Genomic DNA, 27,144 nt, shown 5'->3' on the forward strand with positions numbered 1-27,144 from the left:
AGTCCGGCTCCCGTAGGAGTCCGGACAAGGCTTACCGGCAGCTGATGTTGAGGGCGGAGCCCGGCTCCCGTAAGAGTCCGGGCGGAGTCTATTTGCGGTTGAAGTTGTTGGTGGAGTTCGGCTCCCGTAGGAGTCCGGACGAAGTCTGTCTGCAGCCGTTGGCATTGGCGACGAAGCCCGGCTCCCGTAGGAGTCCGGGCGGACCTCTTGGAGCTGATCCTGCTGAGGACTTCGGCTGTGGATATTTTATACCCAACACCAAGCCCGGCTCCCGTAGGAGTCCGGGCGGAGTCTTCCTGCAATTAAAGTTAAAGGCGAAGTCCGGCTCCCGTAGGAGTCCGGACAAGGCTTACCGACAGCTGATGTTGAGGGTGGAGCCCGGCTCCCGTAAGAGTTCGGGCGGAGTCTATTTGCGGTTGAAGTTGTTGGCGAAGTTCGGCTCCCGTAGGAGTCCGGACGAAGTCTGTCTGCAGCCGTTGGAGTCGAGGATGAAGCCCGACTCCCGTAGGAGTCCGGACGGAGTCTTCCTGCAATTAAAGTTAAAGACGAAGTCCGGCTCCCGTAGGAGTCCAGACAAGGCTTACCGGCAGCTGATGTTGAGGGTGGAGCCCGGCTCCCGTAAGAGTCCGGGCGGAGTCTATTTGCGGTTGAAGTTGTTGGCGGAGTTCGGCTCTCGTAGGAGTCCGGACGAAGTCTGTCTGCAGCCGTTGGAGTCGAGGACGAAGCCCGGCTCCCGTAGGAGTCCGGACGGAGTCTTCCTGCAATTAAAGTTAAAGGCGAAGTCCGGCTCCCGTAGGAGTCCGGACAAGGCTTACCGGCAGCTGATGTTGAGGGCGGAGCCCGGCTCCCATAAGAGTCCGGGCGGAGTCTATTTGCGGTTGAAGTTGTTGGCGGAGTTCGGCTCCCGTAGGAGTCCGGACAAAGTCTGTCTGCAGCCGTTGGAGTCGAGGACGAAGCCCGTTTCCTGTAGGAGTCCGGGCGGAGTCTTCCTGCAATTAAAGTTAAAGGCGAAGTCCGACTCCCGTAGGAGTCCGGACAAGGCTTACCGGCAGCTGATGTTGAGGGCGGAGCCCGGCTCCCGTAAGAGTTCGGGCGGAGTCTATTTGCGCAGATTCTGCTGAGGACTTCGGCTGTGGGTATTTTATACCCAACACCAAGCCCGGCTCCCGTAGGAGTCCGGGCGGAGTCTTCCTGCAATTAAAGTTAAAGGCGAAGTCCGGCTCCCGTAGGAGTGCGGACAAGGTTTACCGGCAGCTGATGTTGAGGGCGGAGCCCGGCTCCCGTAAGAGTCCGGGCGGAGTCTATTTGCGGTTGAAGTTGTTGGCGGAGTTCGGCTCCCGTAGGAGTCCGGACGAAGTCTGTCTGCAGCCGTTGGAGTCGAGGACGAAGCCCGACTCCCGTAGGAGTCCGGGCGGAGTCTTCCTGCAATTAAAGTTAAAGGCGAAGTCCGGCTCCCGTAGGAGTCCGGACAAGGCTTACCGGCAGCTGATGTTGAGGGCGGAGCCCGGCTCCCGTAAGAGTCCGAGCGGAGTCTATTTGCGCAGATTCTGCTGAGGACTTCGACTGTGGGTATTTTATACCCAACACCAAGCCCGGCTCCCGTAGGAGTCCGGGCGGAGTCTTCCTGCAATTAAAGTTAAAGGCGAAGTCCGGCTCCCGTAGGAGTCCGGACAAGGCTTACCGGCAGCTGATGTTGAGGGCAGAGCCCGGCCCCGTAAGAGTCCGGGCGGAGTCTATTTGCGGTTGAAGTTGTTGGCGGAGTTCGGCTCCCGTAGGAGTCCGGACGAAGTCTGTCTGCAGCCGTTGGAGTCGAGGACGAAGCCCGGCTCCTGTAGGAGTCCGGGTGGAGTCTTCCTGCAATTAAAGTTAAAGGCGAAGTTCGACTCCCGTAGAAGTCCGGACAAGGCTTACCGGCAGCTGATGTTGAGGGCGGAGCCCGGCTCCCGTAAGAGTCCGGGCGGAGTCTATTTGCGTAGATTCTACTGAGGACTTCGGCTGTGGGTATTTTATACCCAACACCCTCTATGGTTGAGGTTCTCAATTTCATCCTTCAATTGGATGCAGTCGTCAGTGTCGTATCCGTGGTCGTAGTGGAACTGACAGTATCTGTTTTGTTTGCGAGAATGCGGTGGGACTCGCATCGGTGGGGGTCTCCTCACATATTCTCTCTTTTCGATCTCCATGAGGATTTGAGATCGAGGAGCTACAAGCAGAGTATAACTGTCATATTTGTTTGGGCTCCTTGGTCTCATCATTGATTGTCATCGAGAAGGGTCCCTATCGAATCGTCTTTGAGCCGAACCTCCCACATTTTTGTTCTTCTTCGAAAATCCTCTACTCTCTCCATCACGTTGAGTAGCAGCAGTTTCTTCGGCATGGATATATTTCTGTGCCCGGATGAAGAACTTAGAAAATGACTTGGGAGCCATCTTGTCCAGGGAGTAGGTGAAGTGTGAGCCATGCAATCCCTGAGTAGTTGCCACCATAGCTGTATCCTGGTTAAGGTCATAGACTTCCAACATGGCGGCATTGAAACGTGCCACGTAATCTCTCAGTGATTCTTCTTTTCATTGTTTGATCGAGAAGAGGCTTGCAAAAGTGCGTGATAACTTTCTATTGGCTGGTTGAGTTGATCGAAGGAGCTGATGCTCCTTGGACTAAGTTTTGAGTACGAAGCTCGAACTATCTTTCGAAGGATTGTCGGGAAGGCCACACAGAAGAGGGTGTCAGTCGCATCCTGGATCATCATGAGAGTCTTATAACTCTCCAGGTGATACATGGGGTCAGTGGAGCCGTCGTATGGCTCCATCTGTGGTATCTTGTAGCGAGCCAAAATGGGCTCATCCAGGATGCACCGAGTGAAGGGCAGTGTCAAGTGGATGCCAAGGTCATTGGAGAACCCACGACCATCCACTTGGATCTGTGTGAGTCAACGATCAAACTCTCTAAGCTTGCGCTCGTAGTCATCGAATCACTGTCGTTGAGATACTTTCGATGTCGAATCTTCCCCAAAAGAACTCGAAGGAGAAGAACTTGATAATGAGCGAGGATGCTTCCCCTTCTTTATGCTGTGATGGTGAGAGGGAGAAAGAGACCGTCGCTCTTTATGACCGGCACGATCAAAATACCAAGATGGTTGAGACTGCCGAGCCTGTTGTTCAGGGGGTGGAGAAGGTGATCGCTGTGGAGCATGGTGACTGTGCCTTGATGATGCTTTGTGTGGTGCTGGTTCTTCTAGCGCCAGTTGCTGCTGTTACTGTTGTTGTTGTTGCTGCTATTGGAGACTATGCATCGTCTCTGTTAGCGAGGTAACTTATTGTACTAGGACAGCAAGCTGTTGAGCATCCATCGTGACAGTCAGACGTGAGGTGCTAGGTTCTGTCGGTGGTGGCAGACAGTCTTCCCGATAGGAAGACTGTCTGGCAGAGCCAGTGGAGAGTTGTGTTCTCGTTCTTATCATGATTGATGGCAAAATGATTGTTCCCCCTATCGGCATGCTAATCTACTGCGGCCAAATCTCCGGTGCGCCTAGCTCCGCTTGAGAGCAAATCTGTAGAACAACGTCCACACTGACCAAAATTATTTCCGACGGAGATTCTCCGGTGCTTAAGTTAGAAATGAAAAGTTTGTCGAACAGGAGTGAATTCAAATTGATAGAGTTTCTACCTTTAGAATTGGCTTACCATCTCCGTTCATTTAACTCCTTTTTATAGGCAAGCGATCGGTAACCGTATGTGGTGGTTATGCACGTGGTGTCCCGTTTATTTCGGCATTGTGATATCATGGAGTGGACAGTTAATGGCCTAATTATGGAAGTAACCATTATATGCTTATTGCGCTGATGGTTTCTAATAAGTTGATTGGGGGTCGGTGATGCCGATTGGTAGTCGGTGTTGCCAATGTTATATTGAAATCATCGAGCGTGTCATCGATAATATAGTGGATACCGACCAGATATCAATCGGGCCTGCCAATGCCAACTTGATGTCAGGATATGTTGATGGTGTCATAAAAAGTCGATCGAGAGTTACCAATCGATAGTCAACTGTTGAACCATCAGTAATCAGTCATTAGGCAATCGACCTAATCATTGTCAGTCAGTATGAATGGTTAAAAATCGATAGATATTTGGTGTTGATGTCGCTAAGCAATTGGTGTGTTGAGTCGCTGATTTTCTTGACCATTCAATCGGATATCGGTTGGCTACACGTAGTCAGATACCGCTGTTGATTCGGAGATATCATCATCGAGTGTGAGTCGGGGTAGCAGAATCGGTTGCTCCAACAGGAGATATTTGGTATAAGATGATCATCCCAAAGTCAAGGATGATGTGGTATTAAGCTACAATAAGCTGGTTATGCTAATGAACTTGGTCTATGCTTTTGTTTTACTTGCATTAAAAATAACTTTTTTCTTTGGAAAAAAAAGGCTACAAGGGGCTAAACCATATATTCTACTTGTTGGTATATATAAACCGACCTCATCATCAAGTCACGTGGCGATATTAAAGTTATCTGAATTATACGTATACTTTCAGATCAAGTCGGTTAAGTACCGATCTGCTTCAACCTTCAACTCAATTCTATACCAATTTGAATTGACCAGAGTTGATTCCTGATAAAACATGATGATTAGCTCGGCTATTTACCGATCTAACATAAGGGACATCGATCTAGGATCGATGTGATCCTAAAATATAGATGGTTACTTTACAGCTGTCGTCCAACTCAACAGCAGCTGTCTTCTAATTATACTATAATTAATCATTACATGGGTAAACAACCCATGATCTCCATATAGCTGGCCATTCTGTTATAACAAACTAACAGACTGACAAATTCTTAAACGGTCTAACAAACTCTCTTAATGATCTAACAACTTAAGCAAGCTCCCTCTATATAAAGAGGGATAAAGTGCCCTCTACGAACTAAGTCATAATTCATAGAGCTGAAACTCTGCTGAATCTCTTTCAGCTCTCCCACTGAAGAAAATAAGAGTCCTCATTCTGCTCATCCAAAATTTCTCTTCTTGCCTTTTAGTTTTTTATTTTTACCATCTATTCTCAAGATCCTGACTGATTTAAGCATCGAAAGATCTTAAACCAGAAGATATCCCATTGATTTAGGACTTCTTTTATAGGTTCACTCATGATCTACATTGATCTGATCTTCGGCAGCATTCCACCTTGGTCTAGCACCCATCTCGTCCATTTCCTTTTGGGGCCTTCCAGCAATACTACTTTATCCTTCTTATCCTATTATTGGAGGTTAACTCCAACCAAAATCAAACCACTATCCTCTCGCCACTTGGGTAAGCGATAATGCTTCCAAGCAAGTGCTTGGTTGTTCATCTGCCATAAAGTTTGGAAACAGCCTTTATATACAATACATGAATAAATCAGGTGCGAGTAATCTATGAAAAAACCTCTCTTCTTTGCAGCTCTTATTGGAAAGAGTAATATGGGGTGCTTCAATATTTTGCTTGTAAACTGCAACGCTTGTATTACTCTCGACTCTGGAGAAGTATCTAATTTAAGCGGGCAGCCAATTGAACACGGTGCTCTCCTGTTGAATGACATGGATACTTCCTAAAATTGTCATTAACATGAGAACGGCAATGTTGAGTCGGTGGCTCGTTGAGTTTCCAACAAAGGTTGGGAATATGCACAAGTATCCAAAACTTCTTGGAAATTTGAGTCAGAAAGTGAGTGATTTTATGTTAGCGTAGAAAATTAGTACACCGACATTAATGCACATGATGCCACGATAGCCCGCAGAAATATTATTTCAATATATTTTATATTTTAATATTTGATTAACTTTAATTTGAATGACATGTGATTGATTTGATGTTTCTTTTTCGGTGTCCCCAGCTTTCACGGGAAGACAAAGGTACAACAAGTAAATTTCAGTGCAGGTCCGGAATCGTGGATTACTTGTCCTGCACTCCTTGCCAGTATGAGCCCAGCCAATTAGACCCAACCAGCCAAATCAAATCAAAATTTGTTCAAAACTCTAGGAATTGGCCCTTTGCACATCTGTCTAAGCCCGATAAAAAGGAATTCCACTGTTAAAAAAAAAAAAAGTTTGTTTACCATTCATATTTCTTTTGCCTACTATTCATATTTCTGAATAAAATTTTAGACTTTATCAAAAAAAATTATGTAAAAATTTTATCCCACCATAGATTGTTGAGCGATGTACTGTATGTTGAAAAAAATATAGATTATTTTTTTGAAAAAAATTATTATTGTAGAGTGGAATGATTCAATTTCACCCACTGCTACGTGTCTGGCCGGTGCAAGATCGGAGAGGTGCTTATTTGAGTAAATTTTTTTAAAAAATTAAAATATTTTTTATAAAAAATAATTTTATATATTTTATAAAAAATAAAAATTTATGGAAAAGATAGGTTTTGACGGTTTTGATGAGATAGAAAATAATAATATTTTTTTAAATATATTTTTTTAAGATTCATAATTAAGATTTTATAAAATATCAATTGATGATTAAGATAAAATACTGAATATAATATTTTATTAATATTAATATATTTATATTTATATTAATATAATATTATATTTAATATTATATTTAAATCTATATTAATAAATTTATTATATTAAAATATTAATATTATATTATACTAATAGTTTTGCTACGGTGCTTAAAAGGGTATTTTGGTCTCTTGATTTTTTTATCTATTTCTGATCATCGAATTAAATATAGACAACTCAGATTTCAACTTGTGGAATAGCCGAGTGCACGACTAGTATGGTAAATATTTTAAAGATTAAGATTATTTCTTACCATGATTAAATTATTTTTTTAAAAAAAATCTTCTCTTTCTCCGTGGGCCATCGAAGGAGGTGAACATGGAGGAGCCATAGGCACCGGGGGTTGGGGGGAAGGAGGGGGGCAGTGGTGGCAGTGATGACATGGAGAAGCTGTGGATCGCAGAGAGCCGGGGAGGAGGGATTGGGGGGAGGGCATGGGGGTGCGAAGAAGCCACGGTGGGGCAGAGGGTTGGGTAGTGCCGGCCGCGGAAGGTTGGGAGGTGGGGAGGGGGGCGGTGGTGGCGTGGAGAAGCCGCAGCTGTGGAGGGGCATAGGTTAGGGGGTGCAGGCCTTGGAGGGCTAGGGGGAGGAGGCGGCGATGGCATGAAGAAGCCATGGCCGGGAGGGGTGTGGGTTGGGGGGTGCGGCACAGAGAAGCTACGGGCTACGAGGGACACCAAGGGGAGGGGGTGTGGTTGCGATGGCACAGAGAAACCTCAAGGGGAGGGGCCACACAAGGTCAGGGGTGGACACAGAATAGCCACGGCTATCGAAGGTAAGGTGGGGGGGGTGTAGAGCGGCAGTGGATGTCGGAGGGGGAGTGCGAAACTAAGAGAGGAGGGATGGGCCACCGAATGGTTGGTGGCATGGAGGAGGCACGAGCCGTGGGGGGGCGCACGCGAAGGAGTGGAGGAGACTCGAGGGGTTGGGTGGTGGTGCAGAGGAGGCATTGGGGGGAGTGTGGAGGAGCCGCAGGTGACACCAATGGCCAGGGAGGTAGGGGGAGGGTTGGGCGCGGTGAAGCTACGGGCAGAAGAAGAAGAAAAAAAATAAAATATTTATTTTTAAAAAATAAAAATATATAAAAATAAATATGTAATGCCATCAATGCTCTTTATAATAAAAAATTATAAAAGAGTGCTGCAGCAGAATCCATTATACTAGTATTATATTAACGTAATAAATTATTATGATCTAATATTATATTATAATATATTAATATTAATATAAAATTTAGAAGTAAAAGATATAGCCTTATATCTACTAAGTATATAATAGATATTTTATATAATTTTTCTAAAAAAATAAGTATTCAACCAAACATAAGGTACTATGTAATAAGTTACTTTTCTATGATCAATCAAATATATCAAAATTTTATTATCAAAAGATAATTTTTTAAAATTTTTGAGAAAAAAATTTCTCATGGATCAAACGAGCCCATAATATTTGGAGTGCATTAAGAGGATATTTTTTTCTGGACATGTAGCACATTTATAGCGGGTTGGATCATTTCTTTTATTGTTGGATATTTTGATGAAATTTTATGGGCAATGTCCTTATTATCCTAATTTTTTTTATTATTTTTTAATTTTTATGATTATATTTATTCTATATTTATATGATTGAATATATTTTATAAAAAATATATGATTATATTTATCCTATATTTATATGATTAAATATATTTTATAAAAAATATTAATTTTTTTTAAAAAAATCTGTAAATAATCAAGTATCTTTTCGTATGCTGCGCAGGATCCTTTCACCAGGCGGGGAACGGCCTTTAAGAATGCTAAAAGGGCCTCGCCTCGACCTTGCTGCACGTCCAGGAGCAGATCCAATATACTGAAGAATTCTTTGTGCATCCGAACGGTGCAGAAAGTATTTATCACCCATGGTGATTGATTTATGAGATCGAAAAACGACGTATAAATTTTTATTTATTTATTTATTTATTATTATTATTTTTTTTTCTTTCAAGTCTTCGTATGAGCCAATCATTGCGGACGATGCGGCCGCTCTGCACCGCCAATGGTGCACAAAGAATTTCGCAATATACTGATATCGGGGGCCATGGCCCCGACGGTCCAAGCCCCCATAATTCAATTAAATTTTTTACAGGCCTCGGCAGTGAAACCCTCCTCCATCGGCTCGCCTCCGTGACTCTGCGACTCCGCCGGCGCCCTTCTCCGCGACTCCTCCGGGCCTCTGGCGCCCACTGACTGCTCCCCGGTCCCACGTTCAGACATTCTTCTCCGCGACTCCGCCCTGCGCCCACTGCTCCGCGACTCCGCCGCCGCCGGCCCCAGTCCTAAGCCCCGAAAAGTGAAACCTTCCTTCTCCGCGACTCCGCCGGCGCCCGCTCGCCACTGCTCCGCGACTCCTCCGGCGCCCACTGCTCCGTGACTCCGCCGGTCCCAGCCCCGCCCTGAAACCCTCTGAACGCGACTCCGCCCGGCGCCGGGCGCCCACCGCTCCGCGACTCCGCCAGCCCCAGCCCCAAGGCCAAGCCCTGAAAAGTGAAACTCAAACCTTCCTCCGCGCGCGACTCCATCCGGCGCCCATTGCTCTGCGACTCTCTCCGCCCACGGCTCCTCTTCCTCCCTGCCGAGTGCTCCCAGCGACAAAATTTTTTGGATTCGCCACTGTCTAACGTGTCTTTTCTTCCGGCGAGGGTAGTTGCTACCAAAGCTTCTTTTGTTTTGTTTTTTTTGAATCCCGGTGAAGGAAGGAAAGCATTTGGAAACAAGAACTCAAGATAACTCCCACTGGACCCCAGCGTTCTCTTCTCAACCCTTTTTCGCGACTTTAAAAACCCAGCTTGGTTCCTCCGCTCATTCCCAATTCGCCATGGCTTCTCCAACTCCTCTCTCTCCGCTGGTCTCCGGCCACCATCACCACTGCCTCCCAAGCGCTGTCGAGGAGCTCCTCGCAAGAATATGCCGCGACAAATCCCTCTCTCCTCCCGATGCCATTGCCCGGAGGGAGCTGGCTGCCCTCGGAGAGGAGGCTTCTCTCCGAATCTTGCATGACATTTCCGCCGCTAGGAGCGTCAAGAACCTATCCGGCTTCATTGTTTACATGGCCAAGAACTCTCCTGTCGCTTTGGCTCGGCACGCCGAGGCGTTGTCCACCCAAGAGAGTGCGTGCTTCTCGGGGCCGTCTTCCCCTGCCTTTACGTCAAACAGAGGTAATTCTTCTCGTTCTGGGATTTAAAACGAACAATATATTTTGATTTCGTTTATGCTAGTTGGTTTCAAGAACCCACCTTTTGATGGAAAGATTTGGTGAACATAGTTTTATGCTTGGTTATTTTTACAGATGATTCTACTGCGTGCCCATTAGATTGTGAGATGCCTCAGAGACAAATGGCAAGCCCCCAGATGGAAGCATTGGGCGAACTGGAGTTCAGGAAAGCTTTCTTGATTTTAAGCTACATTGGCAAGTAAGTGTTGCATGGAATTTTTCTTAGTTTGCTACATATACATTATCTTAGAATTCATAAATTATGTAGAGAGTTTTAGAATGCTTTCTTGATTTTAAGTTGTATGGGCAGGTCACTGATCGCAAGGTTTTTTTCGGTCAGTGTACCATTGATTATTTTAAAATTCATAGGATCTTGTCATGGGAACTCAAAAGTCTGATTTTCTTCAAACCCAAGCCAGAATAATAGAATTTGGAGGTTCCAGAATGCTTTCTTGTTTTTCAGGTGTATAGGCAGGTCAGTGATCGCAAGGTTTTTTTTCTGTTAGTGTACCGGTGATTATTTTAGAATTCATAGAATCTTGTAATGGGAACGCAAAAGCATGATTTTCTTCAAACCCAAGACAGAATCATAGAATTTGGAGGTTCTTACACAGACACTTGCAGTTACTCTCTCTCTCTCTCTATCTAATTCTTTCGTTGAAGATGTAAACTTAGAAACTTGTTATTCCAATACGTGCATTACTAGGAAGCAACACTTTGGGCATGTCGCTGTTCATGTATTAACTCCAGATATCGCCTTCTCTAATCATGTGCTGGAGCTCGTACGGCCATCACTGCTATTAAAGAAAACAGGAATAGAAAACTTAGAGCCTGTTTGGCATTATCGCTGTTTTTATTTCTCTACAAATTAATGAAATCGTACATGAATGACAGTGTTTGCACAAAACTTCTGCTGTTCATTGCTTCTAGTTTTACATTTTTTGAAAGCAATAAATCTTTGCTTCCAAAAGCTTCTCTTATTTTATAGACAGTTTAAGAACAGGATAATGTTTTAAATTCACTTTTCTTCTTGGGCTTTCAAAACAAAATGAGAAAACAAAAGCAGTGCCAAACAGGCTGTTAATTTTCCAATTTGCATATTTGCTACATTCATTGAATTATGGAATTATCTTTTCTTTTTTCTCAAATCCTTTTTCTCTGATCTTTACAAAGAACCAACCATATTTAGCCACAAGTTCCTTGAAAACAATTCATCAGAAGACATGCTTTAACTCTTGACACTACCTACCCCATAAGGTATGCTTTTGGTTGATCTAACTGAAATGCTTATCTTAATGTTTCAAGCCCACTTCTAGTTTAGTGAAGATGCTTGCAACCTTATCTCTCTTAGCATATTATCCAGATTCTCCTGTTAAGCTGATTTTCTTGAAGACGTGACAGTGTGATACTAATGCTTGTTATGTGTGATACATACATGCAATACTGCTTTCAAATTCGTAGCACTTAAATTTTGGCATTGTTAAATTTGTACAACTACATTACCACGATTTGTCTTGCTTTGCGGTTTATGATATGTCCACTCTTTAGCTGAGTCGATTAGAAGTAGCATCAATCCTGGATGATTTAATCCTCATAGGTCCATCTTGCATCAAACCACATGCCTGACCCACAAACCTTCATCTACTGTACATATAAGTAAGGCTTTAAGTATCATATTGTCTCAGTTGGTATCAAGTGTACTATATTGGCCTAGTATGATATAGGGGTTCAGTACACCCGACTATCTATGCATCATATAGTTGATATGTCCAGTCCAGTAGCATAGTGTATGTTGGTACAAACAGTATACCCTACCATACCAACCGGTACCAATAAGGCATTGGTATGCAGTCCGGTACGGATATATAAATTATTGCATATAATCTTGTTGGCACCCCCTATCTAACCACCTGTTCAATCTAAAATAAAGCAACTGGTCCCATGTATCTATCACACTTTATCCAGGCCAACCAGATTGAGAAATTTAAAGTCAAGAAAAAAGAATGGGTGTATCATTCTAGCTGGTAGATGAGAATAAGATTTTCAGCAAGGGGAAAAATATTTGAAACAATGCATTCTACCTTCTGACTAATACAATTGAAGTAGGTTTACAAAGTGGATTCTGAGATGCAAGAAAGAAAAAGAAGGTATTGATGTTGCAAATTTGTTATTAGGTTGATGATGGTAAGTTTTGTTTGTTGGGGGGAGGGTGGGAAGGGGTGATCGAGAGGGAGAGGTTGTGGAAAGGGGTACATATTTAGGAAAACCTAGTTTTCAGCATTGCAAATTTGTTATTAGGTTGGTGATGCTAAGTGGGGGAAAGAGATGTTGTGGAGAAGGTGCACATATTTAGAAGTTGGTCATGGATGAAGGGGCCTGCATAATCCATAAATGTTTAACGACTGACGCGATATGTGTCCAACATACTTTTGTGAATTAATATTGGAAGATGATATTTAATCCTTGTTTAATGTAATTGACCCACTAATTTCAAGTTCAACCCAAATTGTTCGGTCATGAAGGTTTATAGGGTTGTTTTTTAAAAAACTGCAGACCTGCAAACAACCTTTTGTCATATCTCTTTTGAAATAAAATAAATTTCTTATTTGCTTAAGCTTTGGGATCCAACAAGCATTTTTTTCTTGCTGGAGACTCTTCACTTTTGACTACATTGATAGTTCTTCTTAAGTGAGCAAAATCAGCTAACATTATCCTTGGTAATGCTTCTGCTGCATCCATATATGTGAAACAACTGGCTGCATGTTTTACACCATTTTCAGAGAATTGCTAGAAGCATCAAGTAGACTTCAAATGTACAAAGATAAGATAGTGTGAAATCTTATTGTACAACAATTGGACTTAATTATAAACATGTTACTCCTATACGGTTCCACATTCTAGAATCCATTTGGTAGGAATGAAACTTCAATCCTACCAATGGAAAATCATTGGCATGCCCTTTTCAATTGAAAATCCATTTGGTTTTCCTGTATCCAGGCATCAAGTTGGATGCAAATGGATGGTAGCAATAGAGATAATATCCTAAAGTTTGTTATTGGCCATGTGCATTAAGAATTCAACCATCAATCTTGATCTAGTCATTTTAAAACACACGGAGACCAGAATTTGGTTGAATTAAATGCTTCTAGAACATAAATCAAATCAAAACATTGTATTTTGACACAATAAATGGCTATTTTATTCTACTTGACTCTCAAGCAGGAAGTCTCCAAGTTTTATACCTTTTGGGTTAAGACATTATGCAATAAATACTGAAGTTTATGTTTAAGAGTGTGCTTTTCTCAAGTTCAAAGTTTCAACTTTGATTTTGGATGCACTGGATTGATGTTTCAATCATGCTGAACATATTTTTGCTTCATTCCCTCTCTCTCTCTCTACACACACATATAGTTTATACAACCCACTTCAGTTATATGTGCATGCTAGACGCTCATACTTCTGGCACATTTGGGTTGATTTGGTTGATGTATATCTTCATGCCCTTTCTAGGTCTAGCCTAGAAAGTGCAATTTCTGTAGGTTTCATTCAGAGAATAAAATTCTTCCCAATGGCTCTCTTTGAGTCGGAAGTCTGGAGAGAAATTGGTCATAAGTACATCTCTGATTCAGACCGGAGAAAGGTGAGCGCTGTTGTTCAAAGCTTGCTATGATCATGATCTTACATACATCTTGATATATTCAATGTGAATATTTTGTATGTCAAATCAATCCTCATTGCATGATTTCACTTTGAAGATATATTGTTCTTTGAAATGAAGGAAGACTGCCAAACTCCTGATAAGGAAGTTGCTTTTGGCTGATAAAGATAAAAGATCTAATAAATGGGTTTTTGTCTTCACTTTTGATCCTCATTCTTGTTATTAACTGTACAATCTACCATGGGTTTTGTCTGTGTTCATCAATGTTCTGATGCAGTGGCATATGTGATTCACTTACATGAGATATTAATTATGTTGTTTTATCTTTTATGAGACCTAATGGTTATAACTTGTATTTTGCTACATGCAGTAATGCTAACAAATATAGACACGAAATGAGGTATACGCACAGCAAGTTGCCTATTTTGTAATTTATGACATGAATTTGAAAAAGGAAGGCGACCACCTCCACTTTTGGGTCATTTACCCCACTGGCAAAAAATTGTAACTGAGCAAGCATTTGGGGAAAACTTGGAATCATTAAAGATTAGAAAAGTTTTAAGTGTAGAGATATAGATTAAGAAGTATTGGATTATGCCATCAAGTGGGTAATTTCAAAACAATAATTCAAAATAATTCATGAATAATTTGTAAGAAATCATAAAATAATTTTTGAAATTTATATCAAGCTTATACAACACGATCTTTTTAGGATTTTTTTCACTACTGATTTCATATCGAGAGATCTATCATCCTGAAGCATTCAAAAAATATTAGTGTTTTGAGTCTTTTGACAGATATATTATCTGGTAATGTGACTGCTTTTGTTCTATTTTTCAGGCTCTTGACTGGGATTCAGGAAAGACACATGTTTATCATTGTTGTGTAGATCTAGATGGAACCTATATATTCAAGGTTTGTGTGAGTTCCCTGAATCTAGGCACAATACTAGACACTTTTCTGTTTTGATTGTTACTGTTTTTAAAGGCCAGTTGTGTCATCTGTTTGGCGTAAAACACTAAATTTTGAATAAGTTTGCTTATAGTTATTTCTTTTCATTATCTTAAGTAACATTGTGAGTATCACGTGTTTTTTTGACATTCTTTTTCAATGGTAGAAGTAGTAACATAACGTTCTAAGCTTCTGCATTAGAATTCACTTTTACAGTTCATGTGTCTCATGCTAAAAGCTATTTAACTAGTTTATACTCCTAAAAGAAAAAAAGAAACTCTTTGATGATAATTGATTCTTGTCTGAAAGCAAAGTTTGTTTGGCTATTTGAGTGTTGTCACAAGCAATGACATGTCAAGAGAACAATTGCAAAACTGGGGTTTGAGATGCACATGGGAAAAAAAATTGTACCGGAGACATAGGGCAGTGTTCACCAAGTATATTGTAAAACAGAAGTTTAAACCATTAGTTCCAAACTGGAGTAAGCTCTTAGAAGCCAGGAATTAAAAAAGGAGTAGAAGTAAGGTTACTTGGAGGGAACTTTAAACTCAACATGCTCAGTTAAAAGTGACGCATGACTGATAATATTCCATGAACTGCTGAATTGTCTTGCTGAACAAGTGATAGTTCTTGGACTTCCTATTTCAATGCTCATTAACATATCAGAGTTGTGTAGCAGAACATTACCTATACGGAAGGAATCTCTTGCCATGACTATCCAAGGAAGCCTAATAATCTGATGTGAAATTGCGTACTTGAAGTTTGATTAGCATCTATAATTATCTAATGAATCCCATGTAGATTGCAATCATCATCTTATACAAGATACTACTGAAGGGTATTTGACAACATCAGGGTTTGTTATTACCAGACCAGAATTTTCATATACTTGTTGAAGTTGGATCAGTGTTTTGAGTCCTTGGAGATCTCACCTGTAACTAGTAGCAAGCCGTGACCAAGTAACAATATTCTTGTAAAACAATTAAAGTCATTGGGTATACAGGATATGTCACGCCCCAAATCTGGGACATAACACGGCCATGCTACCGAGGGATAGTACCCACGATAACACGAAGCCAATCCATCAGAATCATCTAAAATCCATCAAATAAAAGATTCAATTCTATTATTCATCAAATATTTAAACCAATATTGGTTCAAAGCATCTAAATTCAAAATCAAATACAAATCTATATCTCAAAATCCATAATTATTTACTATAAGTTCGTGATCATCATATATCTAAACTTCATTTACAAAATTTTCAAGCTTGCATCGCAGATGTCCAAATCTGAATTTCTTTTGCAGGTTCTAACCTTATTCTTCTGTACAAACAAAAAGAAAACAAAAAGAATATGAGCTACACTAGCCCAGTAAGTAGAACCTACACTTCCTTATCGGATCCAGCATAAGTTTTTTCATGATCATGCAATATTTAGAAAATAATAGATAATACAAAATAAAGTATTTCATAGAGCATATAATAAAACAAGTGATAAACCAATCATGCATGCATAAATCATGAACATTTCATAAACATGTTTTAAAAATCATTCTTGTCATGTGTCTATGTCATATTTTCAAATCTTGCTCACAGATATTCGTGCTATGGTCACTTTATACCCGTGACAGGGTCAGTGTTCTTAATCGACAAGTTCATATTTCGTATGCCAACTTTATATCCGCTGGCAGGGCCTGTGTTCTTATGGATGCTAGCTCCGGATGTCAACCTTCCTAAAGGGATTCGTTCATAGCTATCTGAGAGCTTTTGAAATCATTATATCTTTTTCTTAAAACATACATATACAGAGGTGGCAAAATCATAAAATTCATACTTCATAACCATGCTATTTTCATAAGACATATTCATGAAATCAATGCTCATAATAAAACATGCTTTTTCATATCATATATGCTGATCCTTATTTTATGAAAAATATGATTTCATCAATAGAAGATCATATGCATGAAAATCATAGAGATTTAAAAATAAATAAGGAGCGTAAGATCCACTTACCTCAATCGTCCTAGGTCTTTAATCTTCCTTAAATGAATCAGATAATCCTATTTAAAATATTAAATCAGGATCAATTTTTATTCTATATATTCAATAAAATTTAATAATAATAGAAAGTGGTTGATTAGGTGACCAGTCCGATAGACCACCTGAGCACTGAATCGATTCGGGGTCATAGGTCCTTAGAAAAAGACAAGATGGCATGATACAAGATCTATAGATCTTTCTTAGAGAGAGAAAGGAGAGAGAAAATATTTAGAGAGAGAAAGTAGAGAGATAAAGTTCAATTTTAGAGAGAGAAAGCAATGGTTTAGACTGGAGAGAGAGAGAGAGAAGAGAGAGAGTCTCTCTTTTTTTTTTCTTTTCCTTTTCATTTTTCTTTTTCTTTTCTTTTTCTTTTCTTTTTCTTCCCGTGGTCTTCTTTGGCAAAACAGGGGACCGAACGTTCCCCCCCTTTTGACCGGCCGTCCAAGGCCGCAGCCGGCACGGTGGTGGCCGATGGCAGGAGGTGTTGATGGAGCGGCCCAAAGGAACCCAAAGCCGGCGGTCGGTGGTGACCACCGGTGCTGAAAAACCAAGAAAAAAGGGATGGAACAGGGGCTGTTTTCCTAGGCAAAATCCGACGACTCCAATCGCCGGCGATCGTGCACATCGGTAAGGGAAGGAAGGGAGAGAAGAGAGGAAGAAAGATTACGGCTTACCTCGAACTCCAATGACCTCTCCGACGAGGAATTGCGATGAGCACGGTGACGGCTTTCGCGAGCGATTTTCAGCGATCTTCGCCGTTTCGCTTCAAGACTTCTTGATGGGAAGAAGGGAGAAGGGGTCTCCCCCTTAAATAGAGCCGGAGGGAGGAGTTTGACTCCTCCCCGGCAGCATTTCCGACTCCGATTAGGAGCCGGTCGGGAGAAGGAGACTCCCTGCGGGAGTCTTCTTCAATTTTTTTTTTTTTTTTTTCTATTTTGGGCTTTTAATGGGCCTTTGAGCTGGGTTTAGGGGAACAGGGTAATACAGGATACTGTCTAGTATTAGCTGAGATTGAAGAAACTTAGCCTTGTATTTACTTTGGAGGAAACTAGCACCCAAGAGTGAAAAGATAATGGTAGTCACTGGAAGGCATGCTCAGGTTCTGGTAGCCTATGACCTTTTCTGGTTATGCAATTATAGATGTGAGAAATATGTTTGAGCTTGAACTATGATGTAGCAGTCAACCTTCTAGCTAGACCACATTTGTATTTAGTGCACCAAAAAATGTTAGGCTGATCACTTCTCTCTAGGGGAAAAATGTTCAATGAGGAAGAGGAAAAGAAACTATGCATAAAGAGCTTTGTGATACAAGTTGAAATATGTGAGGAAAAAGTTGGGCATGAGTGGTACTCGTGCAGTGCCCTCACTTGAGGTGGAGAGTAGAAGAAAATATTGTTATTCATTTGATGGACTTGTGGGTTTTGACCCTTTTAGAGAGGTTGTTCTTAATTTATTTTGAGATCAGCTCATTATTTGTTTTTAGCAGGCATTTTGCTTATTTAGCCTCCTCTATTGGCTGCACTGATATACTAAAATCTTTCACTGTTGGATTGTTCCAAGTGCTGCGTATAGAGTTGTTGATGTTCTTTATTTCATCTTCTCTCCCCCTTTTCTTTTATCATCTTATATCTTGATCTTGTACTTCTTCCCTTCCTTCTCAATCTCATCTTCGTTTCTCTCTCTAGTTCTTTTTTTTGTTGTAGCTGGTCTAGATCTATTTAGAGGGCGAGCCTGGGCACAACGGTAAGATGCTCCATTTTGACCTGGATGTTTGTGGTTTGAAACCCGGAAATAGCCTCTCCGCACGTGGGATTGAGGCTGTATTCATTTGGCCCTTCTTGGACTTCTCAATGGTGAGAGCGTTGTGCACTAGGATGTCCTTGTCCAGATTTGTTTAAGTTTAGTGATTATTGGATTCGTGATACAAACATCTCAGATTTTGTGTCACAGTAAAGCAAGATCTTTTTTTCCCCCTTCCATTTTTAGTGGTTTTGACATCTAGGTTGCCACATTTAGCGTTGACACACTTCTAGGTGGCCTTAGGACTTGCAGACTTGGCTGGATAACTTGCAGTGATTGATGGATAGTTTTCAATGATGCTGCAAGTATGGATACTTATACTATAATATGCATGCCTTTCCTCAGAAATTATGACTACTTTAGAATGTATTCTTTCGGAGAAGTTATAGTCGTAATGTGATTAAAGAAGGAAACTAGAAAGTATAATTAGCAAATTTCTGACTTGGAACCATAACCTTAATTGAGTTTCGTATATCGTTATGCTCCCTCTATTCTTCTTTAACTTCATTCCTCATTTGCCTGGATGATATTCATAAAGTTTCTTTATGCAGGCAATGTTGTTCAAATTTGTGGCAATTTCTTCTATTTGGGGAACAACAATGAAAAAAGAATGATTTTTTCAACATATCGTTTCTTAAAAGGGTTGTACCGCCAGCATGGTAGTTATGTGCGTATATTGTGCCCATTCAGGATGCATGATTGCTTTAGTTCATTCCAAAGGATTTATAAAATATTTAGGAATATATATTATTCAGCATTTAAGTTTGTATATCTTTTTTGTAAAGTATTGGACTCTTGAGTTTGTTTGTCTCTTTTGTTCTCATTGTCTACTAATGCTATTCATAAATATTGTCGTGTCATTTGCAAAGTCTTTTTTAAATTTCTTCTGCCTTTACCTTAAACCATATATGTTGATCCTTGTAAACAAGGTTTGCTTAACTGGTACCAGAGGGTGGACCAGCTGGCAATGGTTTTGCATGGTACAGGTCCATACTGTGCTGTTCCATGGCGTACTGACAAAGGGAGAGCCAAAAAGAGAGGGGAAGAAGGAGAAGGAGAGAGGAAAAGAGAGAGAGGGAGAGGGAGAGGGAGAGGAGGGAGGGGTGGGGGTGCTGGGGAGGGCTTGAAAGCCCTAACTGAAAGAAAGATCCCCTAATCAAAAGGTCAACATAAAAAAACAACTAAGGACGAACTAAAAGTATCTCCAAGTGAGACAACTTCAATGACAACATTGCCCTCCCAACAAGAATGATCCTTCTAGAATCTTAAAAAAATGACTATAGTTTTATAGATGGTAACTGAACTTTTTATCACCCTCTCCATAAATGTATGAGATTTTATCTGGTTTAATTTTTTAGATTGGTTTCTTGTCTCAAAATTTCCTCTTTCCTCTTTCAAATTCTAGTTCTCCTCTAGCATTCCAATGTGTCACTAGTCACTTGCATTATTTTATAAATATCTCGTTATAAATGTGTTTATAATGGATGTATCCAGGGCCCATATCTTCAAGTCACCAAAACTCACCTACAGCGGGTCTTAGGAGATGACAATGTGCTGTTAGTAAAGTTCGCTGAGGATATGCATGGGGAAAAAAGATCTGCACATTGTATTGTCTCTTCTACTGATGTTTACCATAAATTTGCAAAAGAAGGGATTCTTGTAGGTTTACGGCGGTATTATTTTTTTGGTAAGTTGTTTAAGTGATTTCTTAGTCTAGAGAGAGGCTTGTTTTTGATTATCCATGCATGGTCAGTATTATCCTTTCCACGTTTTTGAGTACTTTAACATAAATATAACTTATTGTTATTTCGTGTTGTATGTTGAATGATTCGAAAAATCTCCTTATATGTCAATTCATTCTGATTCATTTAGCTGAACAGTGGCAACAAATTATTATATTGGTAGTTTTTAATCTAGGTCTTTTAATGTGCCATTACATAAATACTGATAGACATACACATCCATTCATGGATATAGATGCATGCACACACATACAGTAAAAGCTAGTAAGTCACATTGCTGAGCCTAGAAAAGGTCACTTTTATCTCTGTCATACTAATGTTTGTATCATTCCCACTTTCGCAAACTTGAATGATACTGCAAGATAATATACACTTCTTCATATGCAATTCTTGATTATGATGGAACTAAGAAAGTTTTATACATTTCACATATTTAACGCATTTATTTTCATATTTTTAGAGCCCTTTTCGTTGATGTAGTATTCTTTAGGTATGCATTGCCTTTATGATAGTCTGCATAAGGTTGTTAGTTTGAGACTACTCAGAACTGTTTTTTTTCATTATAAATGCTTCTTTCTTGGAAAGTTAATCAGACATAGTTTGAGAATACTCAGAAGAGTGATTTTTCCATTATAAATGTTTTCTTCCTGGAAAGTTAATTAGACATGGTTTTTGGCCTGATTTGAATTGCTTCATAGACCATACGGAAATATGAACATCTGCAAAGGCATGCCGGATCTAGGAAGGTTTATGTTATTGCTCATACAGAAGTGGTCTGTTCTCGCATGTTGATTTGAGGAGATGGATTGACCAGATTAGAAAGTATGCTTCAGACCTCATTATTTCATGGTTATAGATGGCTCATCAAAAGGCTTAGTTTCATTCAGTGAAGGTCTTAAACAAAGTGGTTCAGTCTTTATTTATTATTATTATTTTTATGGGGAGAGTTTGGAACTGGGTGTATACTGTTCCAACTTCCAACTTTTAACGACTAGGCCAAAGTGGCACTCATCATATAGTTGCTGTGTGCTAATTATGTGTTCGTTTTCTTGGAAGCAGATGTTATTTGAGCTTAGCTGCTCCAAGTTTATCTTGCTTTGTTGTAGAACTTGTTTGATGGTGAACTTGTCTGAATAATTTGGGGGTTAGAGTAGATTAGCAGTCCTTTTTGAGGGATGGTTTTATGAGATATAAGCCATGCAGCTTATTTAAAGTTTGCTTCTTCTGCTGTGCATGGGATGAAAACAAGTAAGCATATTTTAGGAATAGATACGTGAGCTTAAAAGTGTAAAATTACCATCTTCAGATGGAAGAATCAAATAGATTTCTCCTGACAAACTCATGCCTTCTGTCTGTGTTTTGTGCCGTGACGTTCATCTTCCCATACCCAACCTGATTCAAAAATGTATTTATTGAAGAGATGCATTATGATGGTTATCAGTTTCATTTCTTGTAAAGTGGGAAGATTGCAGATGGTAATGTTTAGGAAGAAGAGCAGTTGATGGCAAATATTATACAAAGACTGGTGATGGTTTTCAGTTTCATTCCTTGAAAAGTGGGGAGGTTGTCATAGCAACAAGATGAAACACCTCAATGTAGTTCTTGGTGGAAGTGGTTGCAGATGCTATCATATTGTACATAATGTTTAGTGAGAAGAGCAGTTGATGGCATATATTATACAAAGTGAAAGTTATTTACTTATTTCACTGTTTGCTGGTGTTCCATCATTCTATGAAATGGGAAAGCTTTTTTTCCTTCAAAAAGGCTTTTAGATGGATGCTTAACTGTGCATTTTTTCTTTCTATTAATTTTCGAGTTTCTCTTGGACTGAGAGACTGTGCTATAGACAGTTGTAGATGGTGGGTTTCTCCACTAACCTAATCTAAAGATGGGTCTTCTCTATGATGACATTTAGGATTTGCATATTCTCATCCAGGAGCTTTAGTGTGGCCTAAAGTATTTGGAATATTCAGAAAAATTAGTTGATTCATCCAAAAACCTTAAACAACATTTGACAACATTTTGGGTAATGAGAATGCCTTTTGCTGTTCAAATTCATTTTCTCCTGGAAAAGAAAAAACAGATTTCTGATGGACATCTGGTTTGGTGCTTTATCTATTTATGATTTTGAGTTATTGTTAAATATGAATGACAAGCTTCTAAGATGGCGGTTATGTGTGGCTGAGGGTAACCATTCTTGGTCAGGGATTTGAATTGCGGCTTCACTTCCTTATGTCTATTAAGATGAAATAGAGCACCCCAAATGTCTTATAGCAGCTTATGGTCTTTCGGTGTTTTTGATTTGTCAATGCCTCTGGAGATGCTGAGAATTGTAATGTATGAAGAGCTCTCATGAAAACATGATCAATAATGGTAATGCCCTTCCTTACAATAATTTACCCATGGATCACATCTCTAATATCTTCCACAGGAGCATTTGTTAACCTGTAATAGTAGCTAAGCACCTTTTTTGGACAGTTTCTTTTGTATTTCTTTAATTTATTGTTAGGGTACATTCAACTCAAGACTACCCCATCTAATTGTTCCTTTTCCCTTATTATTCTGTTCTTACTATTTCTCATGTCAAAATTGAGAGAGAAAATTTTGGTCTGTACTGCTGTTATTGCCCCTTGATTAAAGCTAAACTAATCATTGACTTTTCTTCCATCATTGATGTATTTGGTCCACTTGTAATTCATGTTTAGATGAAGCAAAGTTGTTGAAACATTATTTGTAGTATCACTTATCCTATTACATATTTAAGCTTCATGCTTCTGGCCTCCATTCTTTTAGTTTCTATTGAACTAATTCGGTTATGTCAAAAAATTTTGTACGAAATGATCATTTTGGCATTCTTTCTAGAAAAGTAAATGCAATCCACTAATCCAAGTTGTAAATAATGTTAACAGTTTTCAAAGATGGAGGCAAAGAAGAGAAGAAGAAAAGCCCAACTTCATCTACTGTGAGGTGCTACTTTGTTCGCATGGAATCTAGTTGGGCTATGGATGAGGATAAACCTTACATACTGTCTGACAAACTAACACATGAAGCACGTATTATTTTCATGCATGCACATACGGTTTCCAGTTTGGCAAAATACATGACCAGGTTAAACTTCTTTGTAGAATTATTCTATTTTCAAATGCAGATGGGTAAACGTGTTTATTTGCATTCTTGGTTGAAAACACTGATCAAATGGAGAAATGCAGGTTTTCTTTAATCCTCTCAAAGACCATCAAGTTAGATATTGATCTCACATCTGTTCATGTCAAGGACATTGAAGACATAACTTGCATGGTATCGTTATATTTTCCCCACAGGATATTAAGTTTCTACCCTTTGGGTATTTCTCTTTGTTTTGTGGCTTATTTTTGGATTCATATTTCTACTATCAATTGCGATCTTGCAGGATGAAAATGGAAACATAATGTATGATGAAGATGGGGAACCCAGGATCCATACCGATGGGACTGGGTTTATTTCAGAAGACTTAGCAATGAAATGTCCAGGAAATATCTATAAGGGGCGTTGCTCAATTCCAGGAGACATCCAGGTTTGCAACTTTATTTATTACTTTTGAACATATCAGGGAAAACCGATTTCATTACAAATTCGTGGAAAAGGGAAAATATCTCTCTTGGGTGTCTTCTTGTTGGCCAAGATAGGGTAAGGCCGTTAAGCTTATTTAGTTCACTAAAATTTCTTACGGCCTTGTAGTAGATCATGCTGGACCATTCTATTTTTCCTCTCTGAATTCCAAAGAGTTACTGCATATGTAATTGTAATTGATGGTTTCATGAAGTTTGTGTCCAACAAAATCACTTGCATTGTTTTTCATTGCTGACCTCTTATTAATGTGAAAAATGGCTATATGCACAGAAAAATCTGATAGCGGGAAACCAAAATTTTAAGACCAAAAGCAATGGACTGATGCTGTTTGCAATTAACAAAATACAAATGTTTTGATCCATGCATTTAATATCTTAGAATACCACAAATACGAAGCATCTGAACTAGGTAGCACAATTGATGAATATGGAACTTTGTTTTGTGCTCAGTTCCTGTAAGATATATGCCAATGTGCTTGGATGATTCATCTTATGATTCTGTAAGTAATCATGATGAAAATTTCACCTGTTCACAATTTTGGCCAGGTATGACAGTACTATTTATTCCAATGTTTTAAATCCCATGAAAAGGGACTGTCCTGGTTTTAAATCCTGGTTTTTCCAGCCATCCTGCAGGCATTCCACCGAGATTTGAAGCCATGGTTTACTCTATCTAGTTAGCCTAATCTAAAGCTTGTTTGAAGGATTATCCTATTATGTGTTAGTCATTGTCCCATTGCATGTTCCAACGCATCTTTCTTTGTGTTTAAATGGAGCTACTTTGAGCTTAGAGAGCCGACATATGAAGTTTCAGAGCTGATGGTTAAACAAATTGTTTAAAATTGTTGTATATTTATAATCCTGGACATGAGCTCTCATTTTTGGATCTTGGGCAATCCCTCTAGCATTGGTTGTTCTTTTGCTATCTAAAACTCTCATAGAATCACATTTTGTTCCTTCTCATCAAAGTTGAGCTCCAATTGTATTAAGAATCTCTTATATAATTCTATGCTAAGAAATCATATCACATAGTAGGAACCCACCATTTTTTCCTTCATCCTGATCTTTCTTTCCTTCCTCTCTATCTTGATACACTCCCACTACATCTTCGTTGGCAAAAGATGTGGGCCCAAGGTCACATTAATTTTTTACGGCTATTGATTTGATATGGTCCATTTCAATATTTTAAAAGGCAGCTGAGGTATGTGGCTGGTCAACCAGTTGCATAACACGTGTCATGCAGGCTGCAATGCCACATTAATTTAACGATTATTGTTTTGATATGATTCATTTCAATGTTTTAAAAGGTGAGTGAGGTATGTGGGTGTCAAAGGGATTTCATAGCACACATGTATCATGTAGGCTGCATGTGCTCTTAATATTTTAAATATCTAAAAATAAATAATATATGTTAAATATAACAGTACAGCAATGATTTTTACAAATAATAGCAATATTAATAAGAATAACATCTAGCAATTAGTGTTTATACCTTCGTACTTAAGCACACAAGGTTTTACATCCTAGCGGGATCGGGGGGGCGTTCTGTCTATCCTATCCTATTCTTGTGAGAAAAGAGAACTGGATGGGTTGGCACTCCAAAATCCATCCACATAGGGAGAGAAGAAGAAAGAGAAAAGAAAGAAAGGAACAAAGGATGAAGAAGAGAAAGAGGAAAAGGAAGAAGTGAAAGGAAAGAAGAAGAAAAAGAAAGGAAGGAAAGAAGGAAGAAAGGAAAGAGAAAGAAGAAACAAAGGAAAAAGAAAGAAAGGGATAAGAAAAGAAAGAAAAAGGGAAGGAAAAAAAGGAAGATAGAAGAAGAAGAAAGAAACGAAGGAAATTAAAAAAGAAGAAAGAAAGAAAGAAAAAGAAGGGGAGAGAGACGGGGGACCGGATGGGTCGGAACTCCCAAAGCCATCCACATGAGGAGAGAAGAAGAAAGAGAAAAGAAGAAAGGAACAAACGATGAAGAAGAGAGAGGAAAAGGAAGAAGTGAAAGGAAAAAAGAAGAAAAATGGAAGAAAGAAAAGAAAGGAGAAGAAAAAGAAAAAAAGAAAAGAAGGAACAAAGTAAAGAAAAAGAGAAAAAAAGAAAAAAGAAAGGGATAAAAAAAGAAAGAAAAAGGGAAGGAAAAAAAAGATAGAAGAAGAAGAAAAAAGAAACGAAGGAAATTAAAAAAGAAGAAAGAAAGAAAGAAAAAGAAGGGAAGAGATGGCGGATATCTATCAGATTGTATGATCGAGACTACTGTCGGGATAAGACGAGATAACGGGGCATCCCGCTCCATGGAGAAACCATGGAAACCTCCATCCTATGGGATTTGAAATCTTGAATGTACATGTAGCTAGCTCATGCGAAGCACATATCTGACTTATGTAGTTGCATCATGTTCAAGGGCCCACAAATGCGATCAACATGTGCAATTGCACAATACTAATGCTGCTGCATATATGTGCAAAGTGCTAGGCAAACCAGCCACCTTTTTGGCCAAGGTTTTAAATATAGGTACCGGATCCTGTGCCGGTTGTCGATTGATATGGTACCATACCATACCATACCATACCGTACTGACAATAAAAAAATCAAAAAAAAATTTCATCCATCAGCATAAAAAAAAGAGGAAACCGGGTCGGTTTGGCCTTATACCATACTGAACTGACCTGAATCGTGCAGTTTCTATCGGTCTAGTGTGGTTCAGGGTGTTTTTCGAAAAATTGGCCCGAATCGAATTGATTTTGCTGTCGGTACGATACGGTACGAGATATATCGGCCGGCTTGGTCGGTACGGAATACCATGTTTTTGGCCAATATTAGCTAAACCATATACGATAACTACACATAAGCTAGCGGTGTGGTCAATGGATCGTAGAGGCATATGCAACCTCATGCACCACATATCAAAGACTGGTCCATTTGATATGAACTTGCTTCCCAGCCTTGGTCACCTTTTGGGGCTCGATCTATTTTTTTTAATTTGACATAAAACAATAGTCACTCCCATAACAATGAAGTGACATCCTCATTGTGCTGCATGGGGCCTCCATTAAACTATTGATAAAATATTTAATGATCAAAATCAATTATAGACCTTTCAAATTGGAGTTTCGCACCATTGATCGTGATCTCACTATTAGAAATGCCTAGAAACTGAAAGTTATGTTTTGGTAGAATCTAACATGCATTGAGTGGATGCAAATGGATTGGTTTAATGACATGATACAAGGTTTTGTGATGATCAAAGCATCATAAGTTATTTAATCCTGATATATACAATTTTTAAGATATGTATATGATGATAAAAAATGTGGATTCTCAATTTAGACGTGCTTTCATGTATTCTAAACATTAGCACAATGGCCCTTGTTGCACCCACTTCAGGTATAGTTTTGGATTAAAATTATCAATCTGTAGCTTTGATTTGGATTATGGGGCACATCATCTATTTGGGACTTGTTAAATATTTTACCAAAGATTTAATTTGATATCTAGTCCCAAGGTCTTAAATCCTGGCAAGACAAGTGGCGTCCCGGCTGTTC

At 39.7% G+C, this 27,144-nt stretch overlaps 1 protein-coding gene across 1 annotated transcript in view; it reads left to right on the plus strand.

The window, feature by feature from the left end:
* Nucleotides 1–8,585: 8,585 nt before the first annotated feature.
* Nucleotides 8,586–27,144, plus strand: part of LOC105041461 (probable RNA-dependent RNA polymerase 5) — a 34,803-nt gene continuing 16,244 nt past the window's right edge. Inside the window, exons 1-8 of the mRNA XM_073253448.1 lie at nucleotides 8,586–9,749; nucleotides 9,881–10,004; nucleotides 13,316–13,445; nucleotides 14,304–14,378; nucleotides 19,753–19,945; nucleotides 22,910–23,108; nucleotides 23,210–23,297; nucleotides 23,410–23,553. Coding sequence (XP_073109549.1) covers nucleotides 9,410–9,749; nucleotides 9,881–10,004; nucleotides 13,316–13,445; nucleotides 14,304–14,378; nucleotides 19,753–19,945; nucleotides 22,910–23,108; nucleotides 23,210–23,297; nucleotides 23,410–23,553 — 1,293 coding nt within the window. The 5' untranslated portion in view covers nucleotides 8,586–9,409. The remainder of the gene's footprint in view (nucleotides 9,750–9,880; nucleotides 10,005–13,315; nucleotides 13,446–14,303; nucleotides 14,379–19,752; nucleotides 19,946–22,909; nucleotides 23,109–23,209; nucleotides 23,298–23,409; nucleotides 23,554–27,144) is intronic.

The sequence above is a fragment of the Elaeis guineensis genome, chromosome 3 (assembly GCF_000442705.2).
Source record: "Elaeis guineensis isolate ETL-2024a chromosome 3, EG11, whole genome shotgun sequence".
Taxonomy (NCBI): Eukaryota; Viridiplantae; Streptophyta; class Magnoliopsida; order Arecales; family Arecaceae; genus Elaeis; species Elaeis guineensis.